The 26,152-nt window shown below is 33.9% G+C and overlaps 2 protein-coding genes and 5 non-coding genes across 7 annotated transcripts; 1 reads left to right on the plus strand and 6 right to left on the minus strand.

The window, feature by feature from the left end:
• Positions 1-362: 362 nt before the first annotated feature.
• Positions 363-7,277, minus strand: LOC125827657 (protein PSK SIMULATOR 2). Its single transcript, XM_049506971.1, has 13 exons — positions 7,052-7,277; positions 6,392-6,686; positions 5,037-5,353; positions 4,616-4,708; positions 4,439-4,529; positions 3,747-3,840; positions 3,460-3,557; positions 3,139-3,208; positions 2,061-2,164; positions 1,851-1,967; positions 1,641-1,717; positions 1,479-1,523; positions 363-1,013 (listed from the first exon to the last, which is right to left on the minus strand). Exons 2-13 carry the CDS (start codon positions 6,638-6,640, stop codon positions 566-568), a joined length of 1,803 nt encoding a protein of 600 aa, XP_049362928.1. The 5' UTR covers positions 6,641-6,686; positions 7,052-7,277; the 3' UTR covers positions 363-565.
• Positions 7,278-15,819: 8,542 nt separating this feature from the next.
• Positions 15,820-15,890, minus strand: LOC125827974 (small nucleolar RNA Z105). Its single transcript, XR_007443021.1, has one exon. It is a non-coding gene; the product is annotated as a small nucleolar RNA Z105 (small nucleolar RNA).
• A 584-nt stretch (positions 15,891-16,474) lies between these two features.
• On the minus strand, positions 16,475-16,546 carry LOC125827973 (small nucleolar RNA Z105). Its single transcript, XR_007443020.1, has one exon. It is a non-coding gene; the product is annotated as a small nucleolar RNA Z105 (small nucleolar RNA).
• A 72-nt stretch (positions 16,547-16,618) lies between these two features.
• LOC125827984 (small nucleolar RNA Z161/Z228) lies at positions 16,619-16,715 on the minus strand. The gene has a single exon (XR_007443030.1). It is a non-coding gene; the product is annotated as a small nucleolar RNA Z161/Z228 (small nucleolar RNA).
• A 499-nt stretch (positions 16,716-17,214) lies between these two features.
• LOC125827972 (small nucleolar RNA Z105) lies at positions 17,215-17,285 on the minus strand. The gene has a single exon (XR_007443019.1). It is a non-coding gene; the product is annotated as a small nucleolar RNA Z105 (small nucleolar RNA).
• A 66-nt stretch (positions 17,286-17,351) lies between these two features.
• On the minus strand, positions 17,352-17,447 carry LOC125827983 (small nucleolar RNA Z161/Z228). Its single transcript, XR_007443029.1, has one exon. It is a non-coding gene; the product is annotated as a small nucleolar RNA Z161/Z228 (small nucleolar RNA).
• A 2,292-nt stretch (positions 17,448-19,739) lies between these two features.
• Positions 19,740-25,587, plus strand: LOC125827688 (uncharacterized). The gene is made up of 13 exons (XM_049507007.1): positions 19,740-19,998; positions 20,093-20,180; positions 20,302-20,488; positions 20,615-20,705; positions 22,504-22,539; positions 22,667-22,765; positions 23,362-23,492; positions 23,644-23,692; positions 23,779-23,868; positions 23,948-24,001; positions 24,484-24,549; positions 25,152-25,249; positions 25,336-25,587. The coding sequence occupies exons 1-13, from the start codon at positions 19,921-19,923 to the stop codon at positions 25,403-25,405; spliced, it is 1,137 nt and encodes a 378-aa protein (XP_049362964.1). The 5' UTR covers positions 19,740-19,920; the 3' UTR covers positions 25,406-25,587.
• The last annotated feature ends 565 nt before the right edge of the window (positions 25,588-26,152 follow it).

Here is a 26,152-nt window from a genome sequence, read left to right on the forward strand (position 1 = left end):
TTTGATTTTGATTTTTTCTTTACCACCCCTAGTTAGAATTTTAAAAAATTAAATAAAAGCCTTGAACAATTATCTAGTATATGTGATTGCAGGTCACAACATATTTAGTATACCCCCAAGGAAAATCCGAGGAGAATAAGATGTACAAAGACCTTACCCCCATCTATGTGGGATAGAAAAGGTTGCTTCCGATAGACCCTCAACTCAAAAGAGTAGTACCCGAAGCAGGGTTACAGGAAAATATGACAAATAACAAAATAGAGAGCTATTGGGACTTCATTCTTATGGTTACACTTCATATTACCAAAACATTCATAGCAAGTTGGCTGCAAAATGCCCAAATAAACATCATTCCCTATCACCCTTGAACATTCACTTCCACTAGAATCTAAATGTATTTTGGTGATAATAATATGCTACAGTATAACAATTTTCCCAATCACCATATGATGGAGAGACTATATACAAGAGATTTTGGTTCCAAAGAAGGGGGGGAGCTAAGAATCAAGAAAACAAAAAAATGAACTTTTTTTTGCTTGAGATCTCTCTTTAGCAACTCAAAATGCTAATGTAAGCCATCTAATATATCCAAAACAGTAGCCTTTGGATGTTGAAAGTCGGTACGAGGGGAGTTACCCATGCTTCTACTTAGCGCCCACACCTTTTTCCGATTCTTGGGCAACAGAAACTCCTGGCTCTTGCTTCTCCCAGGGACCAAACATTTCCGTTTCATCACTTTCTCTAGTAAGTTCCTATCTTCAAGAGAAATCTGAACCTTAGGCGTTTTTGAGTTAGTATTCATCATCAACTCAGTCTGCAGATTAAGTCCTTTGCGTGTTGGTGATCGTCCTGGGAAAGCCTTGGGCCCGTTAAATCTTACCAGGCTGATCAAACGGTGAAGCCATGTCACTAGTTCGAGGACATGGTAGTCCATTTTCTGTTTGTCTGCATGGTAGAGTGTCTGCAGTCGAATGAGGGAAACTTGTGGAGGGTTCTTCTTGCCAAACTCGCTTCTGAAAGAGAAAAAACCAATAACATTAGAAGCTGATAGAAAATTTAAAACTTTGATGTTTCAATCTTAGCAAGTCCTTAACCGATATCATTGTACAACTGAATTATGGGTTCAAAAATCTAATATTTCTTGAAATTTTGCTTATATATACAGTCAGCACTCTCTATAATAGCCATCTGCCGTCCTATAAAACACGTCACTATAACAACCATATTTTCTGTTGAACCGATCTTTCATGTTATGTTGTATCATATATTCTCTATTAACAACATTCGCTGTAACAACCAAAAAATTATACCAAAACAAATGATGTTGTTTTATAGAATAAACTACGTTCAATTGAACCTGCAGTGCATGGCTGCATCTGCCTCCAAATATTATATTCTTGAAGAATGCTATCCAAACTAAACTGCAAATGTAAATATTTAATTTTGCTCATGTAATGACAGAGACTTGTGGAACTAACCCGGTGTTGGCCCACTCTCCAACCCATCCAAAGCCTTGGTGTGCTCTGTTATCCCATTGCCAAGATAGAAAAAGACAAAAAAGAATCAGCATACATTATCAAAAATTTGTGCGTGTGTGTGGCGGTGGTGGTTGGGGGGGAAGCTTTTGTCGAAACACATACTTCGTAGTATCTGCAGCTACTGGGACAAGCCACTGAAGAGTTTTTTCCATCTCTGCTTTAATCTGAGGAATTGTGAGCTGCAAAAAGCACAACGTGGAGAAACTATTTTACACAGATATAAAACTTAATGCAAAAGGGAGGTATCATTAACCCCCGAAGAGAGCAAAAGGGAGAAAGGGGATGAATGAGAAATTAATATGGAGGACAAACCTCTTCCTTTGCATCAACTGCCTGCAAACGTGAACGAAGGGCCGTTTTTATGGAAGGAGGTAATCCATTATATAATCCATCCCTCATGTTAGGCGGAAGAGAGGTGGGCCGTGAAGCCTGACATGATATCAAATCCCATTGTTATGAATAATATTGGAGCAGTCGTTAACAACGCAATCAGTATCACTCTAATTCAGCACTAAAACTTACAATGTTATCAATTTGAGTAACTAAGTTAGCATAGTGTAAAGCCAGACCAGCTACTCCCAGTCTTTCTTGTTTCTTCACTGGCTCCTTGACAGCAGATGTCAATCCTGCAACACACATAGAGATTCGTCTACATTAAAGAAAACAATCATACTCTTGGAAAGAAGAGACAATGTGTGTACATATGCAAGTTAACTCTGCGTTGTAAATAGCAACAGTATTCCCTCCATTTCGATTTGTTTGTGTGGTTTAGACTTGATCCGGAGTTTAAGAAAATAAGGAAGATTTTTTAATCTTGTGGTTATATATTAAAGATATGTCAAATGTACCAAGATGCCCTTAATCTTGTGGTCTTAAACATGCCACGTGAAAAGTTGGAATTAGCGAGTTGCCCAAAAAAAGGAAAGAGGCATACTTTTTGAAATGGACAAAAAAAGAAAGTAGGACAAACAAATTGAAACGGAGAGAATATATAGCTTGACTTTGCCGTAATCTTTAGTAAGAATTCCTTGCTTGGTAAATGTACAGATTAATGATTAGTCACAACTCTTTCATCTTTCCTAATATGTTACGCAAATGCAGTGACTTGGGAAACTCGGATACTGAAGATCCAAAGAAGGAAAAACACCGAAGGCTGTCCTCCCTTTTTCCTCAGGAGTTATTAACAGTTCTTAGCTTGAGTAATTAATTTTAAATACTTCCTAAAGTCGGTCAACAAATTTTGGAAATAGAAAATAGTCATTCTATTGTCACGTACATAAATCGAATAATTAAAATTTTAAAGTGTAACTTGAGTTTCCCTTTTGTTTCATTTCCCCTTCCATTTTACTTTTTTTAAGTCAGTATATGGCTAAGGATGTTATCTATAACCACCATTATTAATGAAAAATAGTTCAATAAGATAAAATGTTAACATGTAAAAGGTATCTGAGGCAAGAGAATGGAAGTGGCTGGAGCAATTTAGTGGTGAGGAGCGCAAACAGCCATTTATCAAACAGCAATGAAGGTTTGATACTCTTAGCTGATAACGACAGCCATCAAATTTGAACAAATCAACAAAAAAATACATGTACTTTCATACCATTGTCCCCAAATGCTTCCACAATTGCTTGATGTATATAAGTAACAATGTCAACAAGCTTCTCCACAACCTACAATGATTAATTTGGATCACGAAGTGATTATCGCTGAAGATAATAACGACGCTCTTAAAAGAAAAAAAAGACAATTTTCATTTCAATCACTAAATCAAATGAAGATCTTGTCGCCTCCATGAGCTTACATTTCCACAGTAATTTTGAAAATGTTCTCTTTTTACAACGAGTTCTATTAATTTGATTTTTAGAAAAGTGAAAAATGCTTTACTTGAAAATGATATAAAGATTAGTTTTGGTCAAAGTACCTCCTCCAAACCCTTAGCCCAAAGAGATTTCCTTTTCAAGCTCCTCGCAATCTTTCTTTGATGTTTTAGCTCACTCTGTAACATCATGAGACCTTCGCCTACAAGTGAAAGAAAATGTGTCAATTTGTATGTCAATCTACCAAATTATCAAAATGAAGAATCCAAAGAAGACATTTTTAATCTACACAAAAAGAATCCGCACAACATTTTTATTCAAACCTTCATCCAGCTAAGTTTGCAACAAATGACAAATCACAGAGAACTAAATAAAAGTAACACTGATATACCTTTTCGAGGTAGATTTAAGGAATCTAATTCCTCAAGTTTCCTCCGATAATCCTGTTCGAATCTGTCCAGTGCGTGCAGTTCATGATATAATTCCTGTAAAGATACCAGTGGCAGAGTCCCATCAATGACTTTGGAATATCAATATAGATGTGAGCCATATCTTCTAGAGAAAACATCAAATTCAGATTATATAAAACCGGACATAGGAAAAGAGTCAAGTAACTTCCCGTCTTGGTTACACTTCAACTCAGACCATTCTTAATATATTTTTTCCTTATACAAGACAGTACAACCAACATAAATCAGAAAATATTCTTGCTGGTAAATGCAAATATTGGCAAATCTCATACAACAGGGCAAGTATAACATCAAGGAAGTTATAAATCCTTTGAGAAGAAACCAACAACATGCTAGTGGGATCCGGGGAAGGGAGAGTGTATGCGGGCCTTACCCCTACCTTGTGAGGTAGAGAGGCTGTTTCTAAAAGACCCTCCGCTCCCCTCAAGAAGAAACCGCACTCCAATATTGTCCCAAAATTGTTACAGTTCATGTAAGTAAAAAGGACATGAAAAAAATTCTTGACTCCAAGAACAAAAGGAAGAATTTACTTATACTGTAAAACACGTAACATATTGAGAAACAAAAACTTGTAGAAAGCCACCATGCACTTCAAAACAAGGTACGAACTTACAGAAGTATGCTGAGCCAGAGTGCTCAGTTCCTGCATCATCAATTCAGCCTCTGATCTTAGCTGTTTGTGAGTAAGAGTGTCTGAGTCCAACCTGAGAAGTGGTTACAACTTATGATAAACATCTTTAATGAAACCAGAATGGTTTGACTCATCTACAATAAAAAGGTGTTAACATACCTGGAAAAATATCGATTTAGGTTGTGCCATTGAGGGTCTTTACACATATCTCCAAACCTAATCACTTCGCGAGAGAAGATGTCAAATTCCTCCCTACAGAAAACATAAAAACTTATTTTCACCGAGGCTTATACTGCTTACAGCATTACAACTTTTCGTAGAATTTTGAAAGGTGCCTCCAAATTGTAGTTTAACTCAAAGTCTGAATGAATGTTCCACCAATTAAGACTTTACTTATACATACTTCCACTGTTTTTATTTTAAGATACTTTGAACCTTGAACTTCCAAAATGTAGGTAAATTAACATAGGAGTATATCCTTCATTATGTTACTGTTATCAATTAGAGAATATATCAGCAGATAGTAGCTTATTAATATTTATTAAGTGTGGGGTATGAGGTGAATATTTAAAATTCTAACCTTTTGTCGGCAGCAGCAATAGTAAGCAGTTCCTTCATATTAGTAGAAACCAATTGTTGCACTCCTTTTGAAGGTAGAATTTCCTTCTTTAAATACTCGACATTTTCTTTGGAAAGAGATTGCAACAAATTTGCACCTTTGGTAATAGTATTCGCTACCTCAAATGCTAGGATAGATATTTTATTCCCTCTTGATGTCATTCCTGACATAAAGCCTCCGGAGTTCAAATTTGTCATGCTGCTCCCAAGTGTATCTAATACTTCAACTGCTTTCTCTAGGCCAACTATACTGGCCTTCCCAAGAAAAGAGCTAGGAGCCTATCACAAGAAGAAACCATGTCTTGTTACTTTACAGCAGTGCAGTATGATGATTCCAGATTACTTTAAAGTGTGAAAAAACAAGAAATAGAAAATGAAAACTGAAAGTTGCTCAAACACGACTAGTGCAGCAAGCTGCCGAGGTTACTAGAGAAATAGACAATTAATTCAATACAAGCTTCCAAAAGCATGCCACAATTAAGTTGTCATATCTGCTGCTTCGGCATGAACCAATCAACATGGGCTTCTATGCAATTTATCTCCAATTCCATGTTGTCATCTCAAGCTTTTCGAGAGCAGCCAAAAGTTTCAATATAAAAAATCATGTCAACATACACAAGCTTCCAAATTGCTTATTTCTCCAATACAATCACAACTTTGTGACAGCAAGACCATGTGTTGAGAAGCGGCGAACACCAATAGCATCACCAGGCTTCGAGCAGAATTCAAGAATGCAAAAATATCAATTTTACCATATGAACTCGAAATTGTGAGTGTATAATCTATGCATAAATATCTACCGAAGGCTCTAATCCATGAACATGTTGATGGAACTGAATTGGTTAGAGGACTCTGAACTGCTTTTACTTGCCAAAGGCAACAAAACAGACTTGCAGCATTGTCCAGCTCTAGCACAAGCACATCAAAGACGCACCACGTTCTATTTTTCAGCAGGACATATATATTGGTCCTCTCACTTCTACGCACATTCTTATTCATCCAACCAATTCTTTCATTCGATAATAACTCCATCAGCTTCTGCAAAAACTGTACACCTCGAAATTACAAAATGCAGAAGTTTTGACTATGCGGTCCACTGACTCTTCCTTCCTAGTTTCTTTTTCTTCTATTCTCAAAAGGAAAATTCTCTCCTTCATGTGTAATAAGGGAGAAAATTGGCAATTTTACGATCAGGCGTGCAAGAGTACTAAGCATTAATAGCACACAGAATAAAAACAACCAGATCAGCTTTGATATGCTATACAACAAGCACCCAAATACATCAACAAAGATTAATGTTTCCATGATCATGAGTACCTTGTTCACTCCTGTCCTAGCAGGTGTCGATGGCTTCAACTCCCTCGAAATAGACATATACAATTCACCAGAATCATATAGATTAGGCGTCCCACGAAAAGCACCCACATCAGGATACGAAAAAGATTCATCTTTCTTCTGCTTTCCAATGCTCTCAACTGACTCCATCTTTTTTGAAGACCCTGAGGGGCTCTCATGGTGAATTTCAACTCTACTCCTCGCTGTTCCACCTGTACAAACACCTCCCATTTTGCTCCCAACACTCAAATGGTACAAAAAGATTCAATCTTTACACCTAATCAGAAGAAAAAACAAGAAAAACAACAAAACCCATCAATCAAAGATTCAAATCCATTCAATTTTAAGCTAAACAATCCAAGAACAACAACCCGACCCTACAATCCATCCCATTTTCAATGATTTCAACACTAAAACACAAAAACTCAAAAAGGGTATTCCTTTTTCATCCACCCAAAATCACTAAAGCAAAGTAAACAAACATACCAAACTTAAAACACCAGAACAAGAAAACTGAATTCAGAGAAAAAGATGAACAGAAATGTAAAATTCTGAAATGGGGTTTTGGGATTTCAAGATCATAAATGAGAAACCATAAAAAAGATTAGTAAAACTTAAAAAAATTAAGTAAACAGTACCCACCTTAGAAGCAAGAAGAAGATTCAGAGTACACGGACAATCAGCTGAATACCTTGACCAAAATTTGCCCTTTTTTGCTTACTTTTTTTTGGGTTTGTACTTTGTGTTTGTGTTGTGTTTATGGTTTGGAATTTGGGTTTTGGGTTTGACTCTTTTGAGAGGAAAAGTTCAAAGTTGGGCACAAAAAGTCGTCTTCTTGAAATGTATATCTATCAGTTTAAGGAGCCGAAGAATTGCCCGCCGTACTTTTTTTTTTTTTTTTTTCTTTATAAAATCTGTCTCTATTGGAGTATGGCCACCGTCGGTTTACGGGAGGGTACTTTTCTTTACCATTATACCCTTTTCCGAATACCTATCTGGCGTTTGATCATATATTTTGAATTAAATTTTGAAAATATATCTTTAGAAAGAAAGTTATAATTAATAAGGTCAAATAAAACGGCTCCTAAATTTTTACTCAAATGTGTTTTTTTTTATGTTCTAGACTAGCCTAATCTTGAGTAAAGAGAATAATTGTCGTTGAGGATAAACGAGATGTGTTGAATGATAGGAATTTTCTAAGGTTAATTAAATAATCTGACAATCGAGGAAAATATTAGGCAAAATTATAGATATATAGTGTAAGGCTATTATGTAACGCGGTATTAAATTTAAAAAAGTTTTGAAAGTTTGACTCTTGAAAGTATTAATCACTTGAAAACAAAAGGTAGAATAATAATTTTGTTTTCTTGATTATTAGTTTTCGATCCTGGAGATATATGATCAATATAATTGAATTTTAATTAATTAATTAATTATGTATCTTTGATTCCTTAATATAGAAAATCGTTGTAATTCATAATAAATAAATAAATAATTTCTTTTATTTCTACAATAATAAAGTCTTTGATCTTTGATTTCGTTCATCCAATCTTGTTCAGTTTCATTCAAGCTTGTTTTTGCTCGAATCTTCGTGGAAGAAGAAGTGATTCACCAACCACTACATCTATAGATCCCAACAAATTATTAATACAAATAAATATGGAGTGATATTATATGTTTGATGTCAAGAAAACAAGAAGGATAAATAGAGATAAAATCCACTTTGTACATGTAAAATATAATGTATCAAACTATATAATAGCTTAATTATTAACTCAATTCAGTAAACTTCATTATCATTTATCCAAATTAAAATAAATTAAATCACTATCTATGAATTATGATATTGCAGTCCTACTATGAATACGTAATGTAGGAATTTTGTAATCTAATTCAAATAAAGAAGGTTTTGTATGTTTTTGACCTAAGTATATATTATTAGTAATTGTACTAATCAGCACTCACTATCATTATTTCTCCATTTTCATAATAATTTACTCACATTTACTATTTACATCAATTCAATAAATAGTAAAACACGTAAACATATCTTTTTTTTAGTTTACATTCTTATTGCTAAACTATAACTAATTAATATATCTTACCTAAACCTTGACTTAATTAATCATACTAAAATAATATAACCTTGTGTAAATATCAGTGCCAATTAATTTTGATCATTCATCTCCTTTTGTCAAATTGATCTTATCATTTACCTTTTGGTATTTATATGTCAAATATTACTAGGATATAGCCTCGATATAAAATACATGTTTATTTTATTTTTCACTGTGACTTTTTCGCTTTATATATATATATATATATATTATATGTATTTAAGTTTTGATATGCAATATTCGAATTAGGAGAAAGACACACATGCATATCATTTTTTTCAGATTTTTCCAATAAAATTACACTAAATATATTATTATTATTATTATTATTATTATTATTATTATTATTAAATGTACAAGTTCATTGTTTTGATATTTTGTGGCTTATGAATTCTTTAAACTTATATATATACTTTTTTCATTCCAAAATTTGGAACGTCTAGAAGTTAACTTAGAACATGCTTTTGGATGTGTTTATACAATAAGCTCTACACCTATGACTTTTGACCCTTTTAACGTGTGATATTAACTTTAACGTGTATGTATTAGTTAATTTTTCTTTCAATATATTGCAATTGGATTTTTATATCATGTGGGTTTGGAACAAATTGGTATTTAAATAAGTTCAAAATATGACTTTTAATTTATTCATATCTTTTGAAAGTCTTAGAGCAACGATAAAATTATTTATGTATGATTTATAGATCATGAGTTTGAGCCCTGAAATCAGCTACCATCAAAATAGGTTGCATACTTCATACTCTAAAAGGGTGTGCCCCTTGCTCGAACTTTGTAAGAATATAGAATGCTTAATGTACTGAATGCCCTTTTATATTCCAGAATATGTGGAAATTAAATACTAAAAATAAAATAGTTAATTAAATAAAATTTTGCTACTACTCCATCATGATTCATGACTAATGAGAGCTAAATAAGCCAAAATTATAAAAACACAAATTCAGGCATGCTTAATCCACTAGATAAGAAGGCTCCAAAATTCCATTCCTTTTTTTCTTCCTAATTTTATCAGTAATAACATTTAATTGTCAATTAATTATATTAAATTCTGTAACAAAACCACTAAGCAAAAGACAAACATAAAGCAAAACAAGTGTGAGGTCATAATGGTCACTTTTGACCAAAATAAAATGAAATTTTATTATACTTTGTGTAGGCCCCACCAGATTTTGACCCCACACATAAGATTATTGTATTTAAGCCTTTGAATTGAAATTAAATGAAAGAATTGAAATGGTCATACACTTGCAAAGTTTACAAATTACAAAAAAATGTACATAGTTAAATTTAAATTCCAAAACATTATTAAAAAAAGAAATTAATTTAATAGAATACACCTCTAATCAATGTAAGACAAAAAAAAAAATTAAGAAAATAGTGGCCAAATGTAAATGTGTCTTTTGTCACTTCAACTCTTGAACGTTACACACACGCTATGTTTACTTTATAACATTTTTTTAGATTAGATATAAATATTTTTAAAATAATATTTTATTTATCGACTTACCAAACACTTATCATTTCAATTCATCAAAAATCATCCTTTATGTTGAAAAATAAATAAATAAAATTTCTTATCCTAAATCTAATGACAACTTTATATTACAAAATTCTAATAATTTCATTTTAATTTTTTTATGTCTAGTGGAACGTTGACTTCAAAAATTGAAGAATAAGAAAAGACAAAGTCAACTGTAGTTTTTTTTTTGTTTTATTGTCAATGCATTGAGGTCGATTAATAGACACGTGGGAGATTATCATTGGCTAGGTCAAATTACATTAATAATTTTCAACTATATGCAACGCAGGCATCTACGACGTTCACACCTTTGGAAAATAAATTACTATTAAAATTTCCACACAAAACTGATTTTTATTTAATAAGAAAATTGCACGCTCAGAATGTGTATATATTGGGTATTGCACTAGTATATATTTGATACATTACGTAAGACTGTTTTTATTGGGCACAATTCGGAATTGTAAGTGTATATACAAACAATGATTCGAGTTTATTTGAAATAAAAGATAATAGTGAAATTTTCATGACCAATAAATTAATGGAGAAAAGATATAAAATAATTCTCGACTTGAATGCCCTTCTAGCAATAGCATTTGTAACCACAATTATTGAGTCTATTGTGAGAATAAGCATAGTAGAATAGACAGCTTGAGAGTATTTTGGCTGGGTTTGAGAGAGAGCGTGAGATAGTTGGTCTAATAACTAGTCCAACTTCCTTGTATCTGAAAGCGATGACAGGATGTTAGGTCTAGTAAGGAGACTTTTTGGATAATTTACTTCCACGAATAGACTGTTAGGCTAAGAAGAATAGGTTGGGATTGATCCCACCTTTGAAAAAGTTCTTGTGAACAAATCGACATCGAAATTGAAAAGAGAAACATGATTGGAGAGAAATAACCAATGGATGAAACAACAAGAAATCAATATGTTTCGACAAATGGTTGGGGCGATAACAATGAGGATGAGGATGAGGATGAGCAAGGACAAGTATGAAATTCACTATCGTTTTATACTTGGAGTGGCACATCCCTTTGTCAGTCTGAGATCTTAAGAATGGATCAAGAAATTCATGATGTTCCGCCAACCAATCCTCGTGTTGAACAAGCTTATAAGAAGTTCCAAGCTTATGATGAATTAAGAACGAACTTGCCTTGATTTTATGTGAATTCTAGAGATTCAGATAAAGATAGTTCAGTATAGCCGACACGTTGACCATGTCTATCAACGCTGAAAAATAGTCCTAAAGTAAGGGCCTCAAAGGTAAATTTTGAATGTCGATCGATATGACAATTATGTTTGCATGATAAAACCTTATTCTCCCAGAAAAGGTCGATTCTTAAAATGTTAAAGGTGTATCTTTAAATATTTTCTTTTTCCTAAATGTTAATTCTACAATTATTTAGTCTTGTTTTAGTTTTAGGAGGGATACATACCATTCTCTATTCCATACTTTTGATACCTAATCACGTCAAATGTTTATATTTGTATTAGTGTCTTAAAAGTAAAGAAAGTCAGCTGCTTTATTTGTTTAACAAGTATTCTAACTTTATGGTCTAATTCATTGTCTCTAATTTTGCTTAATTTTTTTTTTTTATATCATTCGTGATCTTTTATGGTCTAAATTCATTAATCAATAGTTCATTGTCTGTTACGTATTCACCGACATTGTCATCATGAGGACCTAACTTTGTTAAAGTACAGACAACCTTCTTCAAAGTCATACTTTTATTTTAATTATAATTATTCATCAAACGGTGATCCTACAAATGTATTTACATCGTTTCTAAATTAAAGATTTCTTAAGGTTATACTCTTTTCAACTCGAGATTATTGAGACTTGATCTACGAAAACACTTTTTACTCCGTTAATGTAGAAATATTGTTTGCTTGCATCTTTTTAAGGGTAACGCGCGTCTTACTTTTTGCAAACTTAGATGTCCTATTTAGGATTGACATTCCCTTCGCAGTTCATTTCCTATCAAAAATGTCGACTTGCTGTTAAATTTGACTTTTCCTGAATCAACCAGTGGAAAAAAAAAGAAGAGAAAGTGAAACCTTGATGATTAAATCATATGAACTTTATGATAATTTTTAAAAGAGTAGATCTTATCAATGTTGATTAATTATTGAATGAACAGATTAGGAACAAGTTTGTACAAAATTGAATCCAACATGAGGTGTTTTTTTGTAAACCAAAAAATTGAATATAACTTAACTCACCTAGCGTTTACGCGGGTGTGTTGGTTTTTTTAATAAAGAAATAAAGAAAAAAATAGAGAAAGACTTTGAGAGAAAAAATACTGCAGTATTATCAAAGGAAATTATTTTATTAATAATTCAGAGACTTGCATTTAGAGTCGTCAATATGGGCTAGGCCCGTAGGGCTGGCCTGGCCTAATCCGTGATTTGATAGGGCTGGACTATGATTTTTGAAGCCCATTTAAGAAAATAATTTTTTAGCCCGGCCTGAATAAACATGTCGATTTGTGGGCCTTGAGAAATATGGATAGGGTCGACCCGTGGGCTAAATAAAAATTAATTATAAAATAAAAATAAAATAGAGTATTAAAAATAACAAGTGTCTAAACTCAAAATCTGTTAAAAGTTTGTAATATTACAATTTAAATATAAATTATGTTTATAAAATATGTACTACATAAAATAAAAATTTCCTAAAATTTATAGGGAATCACTACATAGGCCGTAACCTATGAAATGATATCATAGTTTTTGTGTTTTATTATGATCATTGGAAAACAATTAGGTTAATATTTATATTTATCTATTTATGTTTTACTTGAAATCAAACTTAATAAATATTATAAAGATAATTTTATTTGTGGATTTGATTAACAACTAGTAACACTAACACCATGTATTATTGTTTTGTCGATATTTATGATAATATTTTTAAATTATAATTTAATTTAAAAAATATAAAACATATACTTCTAAAAAAAGAGGGCTAGCCCAGCAAAGCCTGTAGCCCACATACTTGTGGGCTGGGCCGGCCATTTTCTGGCCCACACCAAAAATGGCTAGCCCGGCCTGACCTATAAAATTTCAAAGCATGTATGGTTTATTCCAAATGGGGTGGGTCAGCCCATATTGACAAATCTACTTGCATTTATAGATATAATTCCTAACTAAAAATAGAAAAATAAGATACTAATTTATCAGCTTAATTCAAATAACAAATAAAAAGAACTAACTCCTAAATATAAGTCAAATAGGACTCTAATAACATAATTTAAAATTCCTAAAAATAGCTAACTGTTTTATTTCTGCAATATCCTGAGACATATTCCCAACACTCTTTCTTAGATCAGGAATTGTAGATTGTAGTCTCATCTGAAATTAACATTGTGAACAAATTTGCTAATTCATCCTTTGTCGTGCAAGGCTTGTGTGCATCTTCTGTTGGATTAAATGAGAAGCTCTTATCTCTCATTTCAACTTGTAAAATCTCTTGCTTAGTAGAATCAAAAACTCGACAATATTTGTCTCCAAATAATAATTTAAATCATTTTTCTATTAACTGACCAACACTAAACAAACTTTTATCAATATCAGGCACATAAAGAACCTCTGAAATTATTTTTGTACCTGAATTTGTTTTAATTGAAACAGACCCTTTTCCTTTGCAGGAATACAATCACCATTCTCAATTCTGACTTTCTTATTTTCCATAGGAATAAACTCTTTAAAAAGATTTCTTTCATATGTCATGTGGTTTGTATAACCACTATCAATCATCCAAAAATCAGATTTTTGATTGAAAAACAAGTTGCCACAAATAAGTGGCCTTCTTCTTCAGTAGTGACTTGGGCAACTATTTCATCTTTTGGAAATTTGCTTTTGCAAAGCACAGTTTCATGACCAAATTGTTTGCAGTTCTTGCACTATGCATCTGGTCTTTTTCAACATTTATACGGAGGATGTCCATTTTTTCCACAGTGCTGACACCTTTGAGTTTTGTGGCTGACTACTAATGCTCCTTCAACCATGTCATCTTGCCTCATAAGTCTCCTTTGTTCCTGAGCCTGCAAAAAATTTAATAATTCTGCCAAGGTAATTTTGGACAAATCTTATGTGTTTTCCAAGGTAGTTATACATGTTTCATATCTTTCGGGCACTGTAACAAGAACTTTTTCAACAATTCTTGTATCTTTAAATTCAGTGCCTAGTAAACTTACCTTGTTGACAATACCAAGCAATTTGTCAGAGTATTCCCTGATTATTTCTGACTCTTTCATTCTCTGCAATTCGAATTCCCTCATTAAATTTAATACTTTCATTCCTCGTATTCTTTCATCTCCAGCATATTCTTTCTTCAGATAATTTCAAATATCTTTTGGTGATGTGAGAGTCATGATTTTCGTGAAAACAGTTATCGAAACAGCAACAAACAAAGTTGCTTTTGCCTTCGACTTAATGATTTTCTTTTCCTTGTGACTCTTGATCTGGGCCACGGTGAAATTATTTGGCAGTAAATTAATTTCATAATCCTCTTTCACGACTTCCTAAAGATCAAGAGACTCCAAGTAAGTTTCCATTCTCACAGCCCATAGTTGATAATTCTCACCATCAAAAATAGGAGGAACCATTCGTGAAAAACTATTTTCAAAATCCATTTTTCTACTCACAGGTCCCTCAAGGAGAAGGCTCTAGATACCAATTGTTGGTTTTTTTAATAAAGAAATAAAGAAAATAACAGAGAAAGACTTTGAGAGAAAAAATACTGCAATATTATCAAAGGGAATTATTTTATTAATAATTCAGAGACTTGCATTTATAGATATAATTTCTACCTAAAACTAGAAAAATAAGATACTAACTTATCTGCTTAATTCAAATAACAAATAAAAAGAACTAACTCCTAAATATAAGTCAAATAGGACTCTAATAACATAATTTAAAAATCCTAAAAATAGCTAACTGTTTTATTTCTGCAATATCCTGAGACATATTCTCAACAGGGTGATTGCAAATTGTATGAGTTGAAGTTCGAGGAATAAGTCATATTCACAAGAGAAGCTTAAAGTATTTTGGATTCAAATATAAGGATACTCAGATGGATATGTGAGCACACTCATATATATATATGATTTGGAACGAAGTTATACGAGCAAAGTTGCAAGTGACATTAGTGGCAAACAAGATAAGGGAAGCAAGAAAGACCGTTCAAACTTGAGAAGAGAAAGTGTGAGAAATTGGTTGTAGCAAGAGACTAAGGGGTGAATTAAACACAACATAACTCAACTTCAGCTAAACATGATTTTGGATAAGCAGGTATGAAGACCAAAGATTATGACTAAAAAAAATGTAGGTAGATGAGTGTTACATTCTGTGCGGGAGAAAAAGTTCGCTAGTCACCTCACCCCTTATCCTTTCAGTAGTATTTTAGTCATCAATAATTCTTGTTTGTTCTTTGACTTGTATTATGTTGTTAATATTGATCAATGCTCAACATTTAGACAAATCACGCTGTCTATGCATGCACTGTCATAGGCAGATCATACTTGAAACATCAATCAGATCAAATCAAGGCAATTGCCTCCCCCACAAGTAATTATCTGGCCAACTAAACAGGACAATCAAAGTAATTACACCAAAATAAACAAAATCCGATTATATTTCTTTTGCTGTCCAGTTTTTTATTGAAAAGGGAACCCGCAGCCCACACAAGGGAAGTAAATAGTGTAGTTAAAGGAAATTTTGAACCCAATCAAAAACGAGGAAAAATCGAGCATTCAGAATGAGTAGGAGGTTGGTATTCCTTTCATGAATTTTCGGATAATATTTTGAATCATCATTATGCTCGATCCCCCCATAAATATAACAAATTTAAAACGGAAGTTCGAATGTCTCATCAATTAGGCACACAAGAGTACCTCAGAGGTTTGTATTCCTCTCATGAAAGGGTGACAAGACCTTAGATTGAAAATTACGAAGATCATAGATTAGATAAGGAGTGGGCTAGCCTTTCCATATGCAACTACATTTGATTTGTAGTCTTTGATCTTACAAGTCTTTCAATTTCTAATATTAGGAGCATGTTTAATTATTTTTCAACCCATTTGTGAAATTATACTAAATATAGTATTCATATTGATACTACCCACAATGATACATATTCAGTGTGGGCAAATTTCACTAGTATAGTTGATACAGTACATTTTAAGTAGTGTTTCCATAAGACACAATCCGAATTCAAGTCAAGAATTAAGCAACGATCCACATTGGAGCCGACTAAATGTGTCGGAAATCCAACGTTGAGGCAAAGTACTCACTTTGTAGACTATGTACACAGCAAGATACAAAGCATAGTAAAAAAGCATGTGAAGATTTCGAATCCAATAGGAAACAAAAACAGGGAAAACAAAGCTAAGAGGAAAACTCGAGCATTCAGAATGAGTAGGAGGTTGGTATTCCTTTCATGAACAAATCGGAAAATATTTTGAATCATCATTATGCTCGATCCCACCATAAATATAACAATTTAAACGAAAAAAACAGCAAACCTCTTAATCTAACAAAATAAAATAAAAGGACCATCAGTAAATTCGGATGTTTCATCAGTTAGGCACACAAAAGTACCTCAGATGACCATCGTGAGAATTTTAATCCAAAAATCATCATACGGTACTAAATATCACAACATACACAGACGTTACCCCTGCCTCGTGAAAATAGTGAGTGCAACAATAGTACTTAATGTATAATTGAAGTGTTTCCCTCGAAGATGTTGTAGCAGGTTTATCAAATAAGCCCACAATAATTTCAACAAGAGGAATATTGATATAGGGTGCTGCATTCATCCCTGAGGCTTAAGTTGCCAAAGAGTCAAACTTCAGACCCTTACTTTTCTAATTCACCTAAACAATTTACATTATAAAACATAACCAAATCAAAATGTACAAAAAAGGATTTTTTTGATTTATTATGAACAATTAAAAAGCACTCAGAATGAAAAGGACTTATTGTTAAACTTTTATGATATCAATGACCTTTCGGTCTCATGAACACTTATCCTCATCGTGCCAAAATCATAGAGTTCCGATAGATTCACAGACTTAATTAAAACATATCAAAAACAGTTTAAATTTGCAAATAAGAGTTGAAAATTACTAGAAAAAGGCAAGCATTCAGAATGAGTAGGAGGTTGGTATTCCTTTCATGAATAGTCGGAATAAATTTAGCATCATCATTATGCTTGCTCCGAAGAATCACAAATCTGAAAATCAATAGTAATTGAAGATTTCTATAACATAAAAGAAGAAGAAACCATCAGAAAAATTGGATCTATCATCAGTTAGGCACATGAATGTACCTCAGACGACCGTCGTGAGAATATTATCCAAAAATCATCAAGCGGCTTCACATATTCACAGATATAAAATTGAATCAAAACAAATACATAAAAATCAAACCAAAACAGAAGATTTTCAGGCTCTGATACTCGAATAGACAAAATTTCAACCATTGATAAACTCTGTTAATCAGAGAGCGACTTGAGGAGAAGAAGAGCGGCCTATATATTTATAGGATCGGAATGCATTAGGGTTTCCATGACTGGTTACAAGTTAAACCTCGAATGTTCTTTCTGGGCTTTAACAGATGGGCTCCAATGGCCCATCAACTAGAAAAATAGGTGGCAGGCGCATGGATAACCGGTTTGAGGAGTGGTATTTAAGTCAAGGCCTATTTTTCCATCGTTTTGTGCTATTTAAGTTATAGCTGTAGTATATATATGAAAAATGAAATACCACGTGAATACAAAATAATGCCCCTAAATAAAGATAAGATGAGAGTAGTCCCTTAACTTTTCTATGTATAAAGTGCGACAACACTCAATAATTGATTTTACCTTAATCGTTGAGTGTCATGCATACCTATATAAGGATATCTTTTCAATCAACTAAAGCGGGTTATATCATGTCTAATCATTTTTCACTCGATTTTTTTCCGGCTTATCTCTAGCCCTCTTCACCCTGTCAAAATTAGAGGCGAAGCTAAGTTGAATCTCATTCGATCAAAAGTTACTTAATTTATAGTATATGATTTAAAATTATTTTTTATGTGTAGTAAATATTGAATCTCGTTTGATTTTTTTATGTGTTTACGTATTCATGTTTTGAACTTCGTAGTGAAATTCTTGGCCTGCCACAGACTACAATCAACATCTCACATCCCTTTATTGGTGTATCCTTGTGACTTCACTTCATATACTCGGATCATTCTATGTTGCTTCTCTTTCATATTGTCTGTCATAAATGTCATTCCACCTTGCATGTATAACTTTGTTCCTAATCCTATCTCTATTATTATATCCACACATTCATCGAAACATCGTAATATTTATTATCTGTTGAATATAAACGTTTATTATTAGCCAACGTTCTATCCCATACAAGAAAACATATATAACCACTACTACACAGAGAAAGAAAATTTGTTTTAAAATTACATATGATTGATATAATTAATGTAGTGTACGAACAATAGTTAGAATGTTAATTCGCATAAGCAAATACTTATCAAGTGAATCTCCCTCCTCAAGGTCACTTCATGCTTAATACAGATGGTGCCCACTCCAAAGAAAACATTTATGGAGGTATTGGAGGAGTGATCCGTGACACTAGTGGATGGTGGATCATCGATTTTGGAAATAGAATTATTTTCCTCAACTACATCCTACAAAACTTCAAGCCAGACATTATGAGCTTAAAATGCCCCTTGATCACCCTTTGTTTCCTATTATAGGTGAAACAGACTCTATATAATTAATACTCCCTTCGTTTCACAAAGAATGATCTAGTTTGACTTGACACGGAGTTTAAGAAAATAAAGAAGACTTTTGAATCTTGTGGTCATAAATTAAAGTTATGTCAAATGTACAAAATTGCCCTTTAATCTTGTGGTCTTAAACATGTCACGTGGAAAGCTGAAAATTATAATGTTACCAAAAAAAGAAAAAGGTCATTCTTTTTTAAACAGATTAAAAAGGAAATGAGATCATTCTTTTTGAAACGAAGGGAGTAGAACTCATGTAGCATTCTTACTCTAATTATGAAGCTACCATGATGTCTAGCAAATCCTTATTGAAGAAGTTGGGAAATCCAGTTGTACGACACATTTTCATACAAAACAACAAGGTAGCTGATGCTTTTGGCAAAACAGGTATCCAAGCAACTAACTAACAATCCATCCTTCCTTGTGCAACCTTCTTCTGATACTGTCAAATATTATATTAAAACAGATAAAACAAAAATAACATCTAACTAATTAGTTTCTTCATCAATGTATAATAACTTAATAAAATTTGGTAACATGAGTATAGTTACTAGTAGTGAAAGCGATCATGTAGTCATATCTACTACACATGTAACGCCTTAGCTTATAATATTAATATTATCTTTCTAAAAAATATTACTTAATAATGAACAAAAAGAAGTTTCCAAAATTGTTTACAACTTAAATCAATATAACTAAAATCCGAAATTTCAGAGGCGAACGACGACATAAAGATTTTCCAAGTCATTCATAGCGATTGGATATGCTCTCCGTCGAGCTGCCGATTTCCCTCCTATCCTAATGACAAAATCGAATTCAAAGATTGTTTCTCTAGACGAAAACGTACTATTGCAGTCACATTTGAAAATATTTACATATACAATTTAAATAGTTAGCTGAAAGGGGCTACCAGCCAAACTTTTCAAGAAAAGTATAAGCCCAACGAACTATCAGACAGGGCCCGTATCCATCGGTATCGTTGCCGGATCAAAAGAAGCACCGATTAAACTCCGACGGCAACTAAAGCAATCTGTGTGAAATTCCACCGATTCTCCGCCATGGCGATCGACGTAGTCCCTCCACTCATCGCTGCACAGCTGAATTACCTAGTCACTCAAGCTCCATTCTCTGTTAAGGTCATTTTATATGCTTTTACTCAAAAAAATTAGGTCATTTCTATAAACTTGCTTATGGTTATTCACTGAGAACGAACTTTGGAGCTTGTTTCAGGTAGAGAATATGTGTTCAGGAGGCAAAAACACTGGTTGGTTTGATCGATTCTCCTTAGTAATCCCCTTCTGCCTTGATTACATCAAATGTGAGTTACTTTTTAACTTTCTAATTTACATTTCTGTCGAAGGTTGCATAGTGAATTAGTCTAGCTGTACATAGTTTGATGTGTTAACAACCTGTATTGTTGATGATGAAATTTGGGGCAGGGGATGTGATATACAATGCCGTGTATCCGTTAGCAGCACCAGATGTTATATTTGGGGCTGAAGATGAAACGTTTCGACCTTATCATTCTGCAAGTGATGCTAGTGACTCAAAGTCATTGAAGAATCCTCTTACTGACTGGAATAATAGAGATCCGACTAGTCTTTTCACTCTGGTCCTGCAGCTGAGGTTGGGCATTTTCACTTTTCACATCATTAGTTTGTATACTGTCATTCACTTAAAGAGCATGCATTGTGAAGTGAGGACATTTTCTGAAAAAAGAAGAGCTGAGATTTAGTTTTTTGTGGTTGTTAGGGAGTTGTACAAGGCGTACCAAAAGAAAAGAGTTGAACAAGTTGATGATGACAGGTTGAAGTTTGAAATCAGCACAATGCTTTCCAGAGAGGTAAGCTTCTAGTTTGATCATCAAGTTGTTGTTTGGGATAGATTATTCGTGTGCACTGGACATCTTTCAGTAGTAAGATGATCATTGTTATTTTATTGAGTTGTAAAATGGGGACTGTGTTGTGTAATCTAGCTCCGACATTTTTCTGAACTTGTTAGCTTGTCATTAATTGAGTCTTTGGCTGCTGCTAATTCGCCTCCAATGTAAGTAGATGATATGGAATCAGGAGTTCCTCCCAATGGAGCTAGGTGTCCTATTGCATTTGTATTATTGGCATGATCGTGACAAACAACAAATTATACTTGATTCATTATAACTAAGAAGTAAAGGATACTTGTAATGAAAATCAAATCTTAGAGAGAATCTCAAAAAAATGGGAGTGTGTAAAGCATCTACTACAGGCATCTACATAGTTCTTGTAGAGAGACTCAAAACTGAGCTCTATAGATCCTTAAATTCTTGTTTGGAAATAGTGGAGGGATTGTCAATTTTGAATACTTTGTAGCCATAGTTTCTTTACTGTCTAGAGTATATAAAGTCTCAGTATGTTATATATGCTTATGTTTCAGACCTAGTGTTATGAGCTAAGTTGCTCGGACTCAGATGCGGGTGCCCGATATGGGTGCGGATCTAGAGGTTGGATCCTTCATGATGTGATTTTTAAGATTCGGGGATACAGGTGCGGATCTAGAGGAGAATTTAGGAAGGATATTAAAGGAAAAGGAGTGACATAGAAATTTCTACATAAAAGGCATTCCATTTTCTTCAATTTCATCTTAGCTTTTGTATTGATTATAGAAATCATTAAAACTGTCCAAGACTTTCCCCATTGATTTTGGTCAAAGTACCCAAAATTGGTTGACCAAATCGGACACGGATCCCACACCCGCACCGATGTTGTGTCGACACGGGTGCGGCACCAAAAGTGAAGAGTCCAAGCAACTTAGGTTATGAGCATATATGGTCTGCTCAGACTCTTCACTTTGGGTACCGCACCCGTATCGATAAAACGTGGGTGTGGGATCCATACCTGATTTAGTCAACTAGTTTTGGGTACTTTGACCAAATTTGAGGCAGAAATTCCAGACAGATTTGATGATTTCTATAATCAAAACAAAAACTAAGGCGAAATTGAAGAAAATGAAATACCTTGTATATATAAATATCTATTGCCACTCCCTTTCCTTTTATCTCCTTTCGGGATTCTCCTCATGATCAATATTTCTCCTCATGTTTTCCACATAATATCTCATAATTTAGGTTTTATAACTCTATTTTTACATATTGGAATTATTTTAAGCCGAATCCCCGCACCCGTATACATACATGGATCCATATCCCCGAATCTTAAAATTTAGATCATAGAGGACGTGACCTCTAGATCCATACCCGTATCGGACACCCGTATCCGAGTCCGAGCAACTTAGTCTATGGTTGCTTTCTAAGGTGTATATCAAAATTTGCTGTCCAAATTGATCTAGGTAGCATACATCATCCTGTGTGGTGAATTTTGAAAATGTCGCTACATTTCAATTCTTACAGTGGATTGCCTATTGCTTATAGGTTTAGCTATTAGGATTATGTGTGATGGATTCATAGGGCTCATTTGAGTGCAAGAGTTAACTCTAATGTTGATGGTTTTCTGGCCTAATTTATTAGATTGAAAGACTCTATAGAGGGGAAGGGGTTTTAAAAGTGTGATCGCGGCTCCAACCCTCTCCTCCTCAAATTATAATTTGTACTTTCTATAACGAGCTTTAATTTATACTTTGTTCTGTTTTTGATCATTATGTTGCAGGGGATTGAAATGTCTTTGAGTTCAAATATTGATAAGGTACTCCACTGTCACTAACACCTGCATTTAATTATCCCCTTTCTTATCTTATGTGAAAGGATTATCCTGCGTAACGTTCGAATCTTGACTATATGGATGGTTTCTGTGCCATTAAATTGTAGTGTAGCCAGAAGAGGTTAAATTTGCTGTCCCACTGCTGGATTTGGATTTAAACAAAATGGTTGCGGGATCCACTTGGCGTCATCCACAGAAGATATATCTACAGGTCGGCTTTCTGGTGGATCTTTCCGTACATTGTGTATACTTGTCTGTATATATTACCAGAAGATGAAAACACTGATTAAATTTTAATATCTCCAACACAACTGAAATAGTTATATGGTTTGATTGTCAACTGAAACTAAGCCCTAGTCTCTCAAATCTATTTTAGTTTGCTTTCCTTAGTTTTAAAAGTAATAGCTATAATAATTAAAAGAATGAAGATCACATTTTAAATAAAATGTTTTTTCTTAAAGAATCATAGTAGTAGAAGATACTGATTGAAGGAGATTTAAGCATGGCATCATTTGAGGATCATTTGAGGCATTATATCTTCCGGGGGAAAATTAGGATGAATGAATACAATGCATCTTTTTTGTCATTTACTTGCTTTCATCTCATTCTTAAAGCTGCATCATTTAAGTGTTAAAACTGAAACTTTTTGTGGAGGTTAAATCAGTTCATTTGTTGGTTTAATTGTTTCTTCAGCTTGTAAATTATCATTGAGGCTAAATGAGTAATTTATTTGTCGAATCATCTTTTGGCTTGTCAGTTTTTCTTCCTTTCCCGGTTCTCACTCGATTAACTTTACTAATGTGACAGGTTATATATCCAGTTGGCAGGAAATACTCCAGTGCTCCTACTGCCCCACGTTTGAAATTGGTATCTTCTCCTGAATTGAAGGCTGTCTTCTCAATTGATGATTTCAGGCTTCCTGCATGGTTGGATGGAATGTAAGTTCTGATTATTGCTGCAGAAGCCGGCACCCTTGTCAACCCTTCTCCTATTTGAGGAACATTTTTGTTATGTTTTCCTTTCCAACAAAGTTGCGGTATCATTTTATGTTTCATAATTCTTTTCTCTTTCTTCTCTTTTAATTTCTAGGTGCATGGCTGAGTACCTTCCGACTTTAGAAGAGATGCTTGAATCACAGGTTAGTTACTAATTTCTCCATTGGAGTTTATGCCAAATTATTTTGTTAAAGTTCTCTTTCCTGTTTTGTCCATTTGCTCTTGACAGATTAAAGATGCAGTTGCATCCATTGAAAGTAGAAGGAAGCTCATTATGGCATTAGCTCCTCTTTTTGGAAGGCCAGTGGAAGCAGATCCAGTATGCAATCTTAATTCTGTAGTAATTAGTATGTCCGCTGATAGATGACATGTTCAATGATCCTTTCTTCATTTGTCAGCTTTTCTGCAGGAAGGCGACCTTTCTATCTTCCTCTGGGGTATTTACTTTTCTGGTACGGTAACTTAATGACTTGTAAGCAGACACACACATAGTAGAAATTTCTTTCCTGATGTGATGCTTGGAAGCATTTTATTATAATTATTTACGGCATGTTCTCGGGAGGACTGGGTGCATAAATTTCAGTTTTTGCTTCTCAAGAGGGGGTGGGGGGTGGGGGGAAGACTTTGATAGCTGAAGAACGATGGGAAATTGAGTAGAATTTCAAATGAATGCAAACACCTGATACAAAATAGTCCATACATCTATAAGAATAACTCAAAAACATAGAGAAACAGGTCATGGTCTTACCTATAGTTGCAATTCGTTCAGCAAATACGTTGCTCTTTTTTCTTCCACAAGATAAAGCTTTGTTTGACATGCTGACTGGAGACCATGTTCCCATGATTGAATATCTTTGCTTGTGCTGCTTATATCGAAATGTTATTGATGAGCGATTATTCGTAGATAAATCTTATAATATCCTTGATATTTTAGGTTCATGTTGCCATCCCACTTCAGTTCCCTAAGCAGCAGCCAAGTTTGATGCTTCAGAGTTCCCAGGTAAAATAGTTTGTGTAGGTCCCCTTGAACTATATTGGTGCCTTCTTACCTTTACTATATTTTATTCTTTTCTCCATGTACCTTTTCTTTTGATTTGCCACACTTGAGCTGAGGGTGGAAACAACCTCTCTACCCCACGAGGTAGGGGTAAGGTCTGCATACACTCTACTCTCTGCAGATCCCACTTGTGGGATTTCACTGGTTATGTTGTTGATGTTGTTGTTCAATAACGTGACAGGATTTTTTTTTGAGAAAGATATCGTGACAGGATTTAAGATATTTTGGTATGGTTGTTTGTAATAATCGAGCGTCTTTTAGTTTGCCTTCATGAGCATGTAATATTAAGCATAGAACCTTTTTGTGAAAAAATGTAGTGGTTATGCCCCCCAATTCTTGCCCGCCATTCTGTGATAGGAGTGGCATACTTCTCAGCTTTTGCCCTTCCACTCATCTGTTTGTGCTTACTTTGTGCGAAAACTTTTGATGGTGCTACCACTTGATTCACTAACCCCAACTTGATTGGTGTCGAGGTGTAGTAGTAGTTGTTGTTGTAGTATCAATTGACTGGGTGCTCATATTTGTGCATTGGCATGTTTGTATAGCACTTTAATTCTCAAGGTCTGCCCATCAAGTCTCCAGTCACTACTGAATACCCGTGGAGTCCCAGATGGGAAACATCAGATATGGCTGAGCGGATCTTGTAAGTTTCCACTTGTTGCTGCTTGTATGATGAAAAAGGTTGCTATTTGTGTCACTAACACTATTTTTTGAAATCAAATTTTGCAGTGATTTCATTGTGGAAGAATGCTTGAATTTCAAGAAATACTGCAACGAATCCATGCTTCAAAATCGATGAAAGCAGCTGTTACAAGAATTCGTTTGTTCTACATTTTGGTGATGTCCTGTATTCAAGTCTTTAGCTGTTGATCTTTGTATTGTAATGTTTCTAGATGTGCATAAGAAAGACCCCAAAAGGACGTATAAACTTCCTAATTTCGTATGTTTTTCTAAACTCTATTTTGGTAACATTTTCTGTGATTCTCGTCTGTTGTGGTAATGAATAGGCTTTTATGATAAAAGCTATGTTGCATGGACTCTCCGAAACAAGAGCCACGCCCCGTGCCAGCTCCTCCAAAAATGCACTACTTCTGGAGTTCTTCAGAGAATCGGAGCAACATAGGAAATAAGTATGTGTTATATTCATGCCCTTATCCTTTGAAAATCAAGTCTCTTTCAAACAAAGGGAAAAACTTTACAGATCCTCTGAATCAAGTATACTCTTGAACATTATAAAAAAGGCAAAGAAGTAGAAGCAATTTTATTACCTATTTCGTCATTTTGTTTGTTCTGGATTCTCAGTCACATTTCGATAGATCGTCTTAAACAGGTTAAATTAGCATTTTTGGCTGATCATGACTAATGGAAAACGAATTGGTGAAGTCAAAACACACTAGAAGTACTTCGAGTTGAAAGTAATAAATTCAGTTAATATTTGTGGAATCTTTTTTAGATCAGTTTTATGTGGATGAGCTCAAGCATTGAAGTGTACCATTATTCAGATCTAAAACTCTGTTGTTGTCCCCATCTAGTACAGTAGTTGGAG

This window comes from Solanum verrucosum, unplaced genomic scaffold (genome assembly GCF_900185275.1).
Source record: "Solanum verrucosum unplaced genomic scaffold, falcon-dt-bn FXZP01000064.1, whole genome shotgun sequence".
In the NCBI taxonomy this organism is placed as follows: domain Eukaryota; kingdom Viridiplantae; phylum Streptophyta; class Magnoliopsida; order Solanales; family Solanaceae; genus Solanum; species Solanum verrucosum.

Bases quoted from the DNA above. Each gene is read 5' to 3' on its own strand.
- LOC125827657 (XM_049506971.1), bottom strand. From the start codon at position 6,640: ATGGGAGGTGTTTGTACAGGTGGAACAGCGAGGAGTAGAGTTGAAATT. The intron at 3,841-4,438 runs GTAAGTTCGTAC...GTATCTTTACAG, and splicing joins CTCTGGCTCAGCATACTTCT to GAATTATATCATGAACTGCA. The intron at 1,718-1,850 runs GTTTGTCCTCCA...TGCTTTTTGCAG, and splicing joins CAGTTGATGCAAAGGAAGAG to CTCACAATTCCTCAGATTAA.
- LOC125827688 (XM_049507007.1), top strand. From the start codon at position 19,921: ATGGCGATCGACGTAGTCCCTCCACTCATCGCTGCACAGCTGAATTAC. The intron at 24,550-25,151 runs GTAAAATAGTTT...ATGTTTGTATAG, and splicing joins TGATGCTTCAGAGTTCCCAG to CACTTTAATTCTCAAGGTCT. The intron at 25,250-25,335 runs GTAAGTTTCCAC...CAAATTTTGCAG, and splicing joins GATATGGCTGAGCGGATCTT to TGATTTCATTGTGGAAGAAT.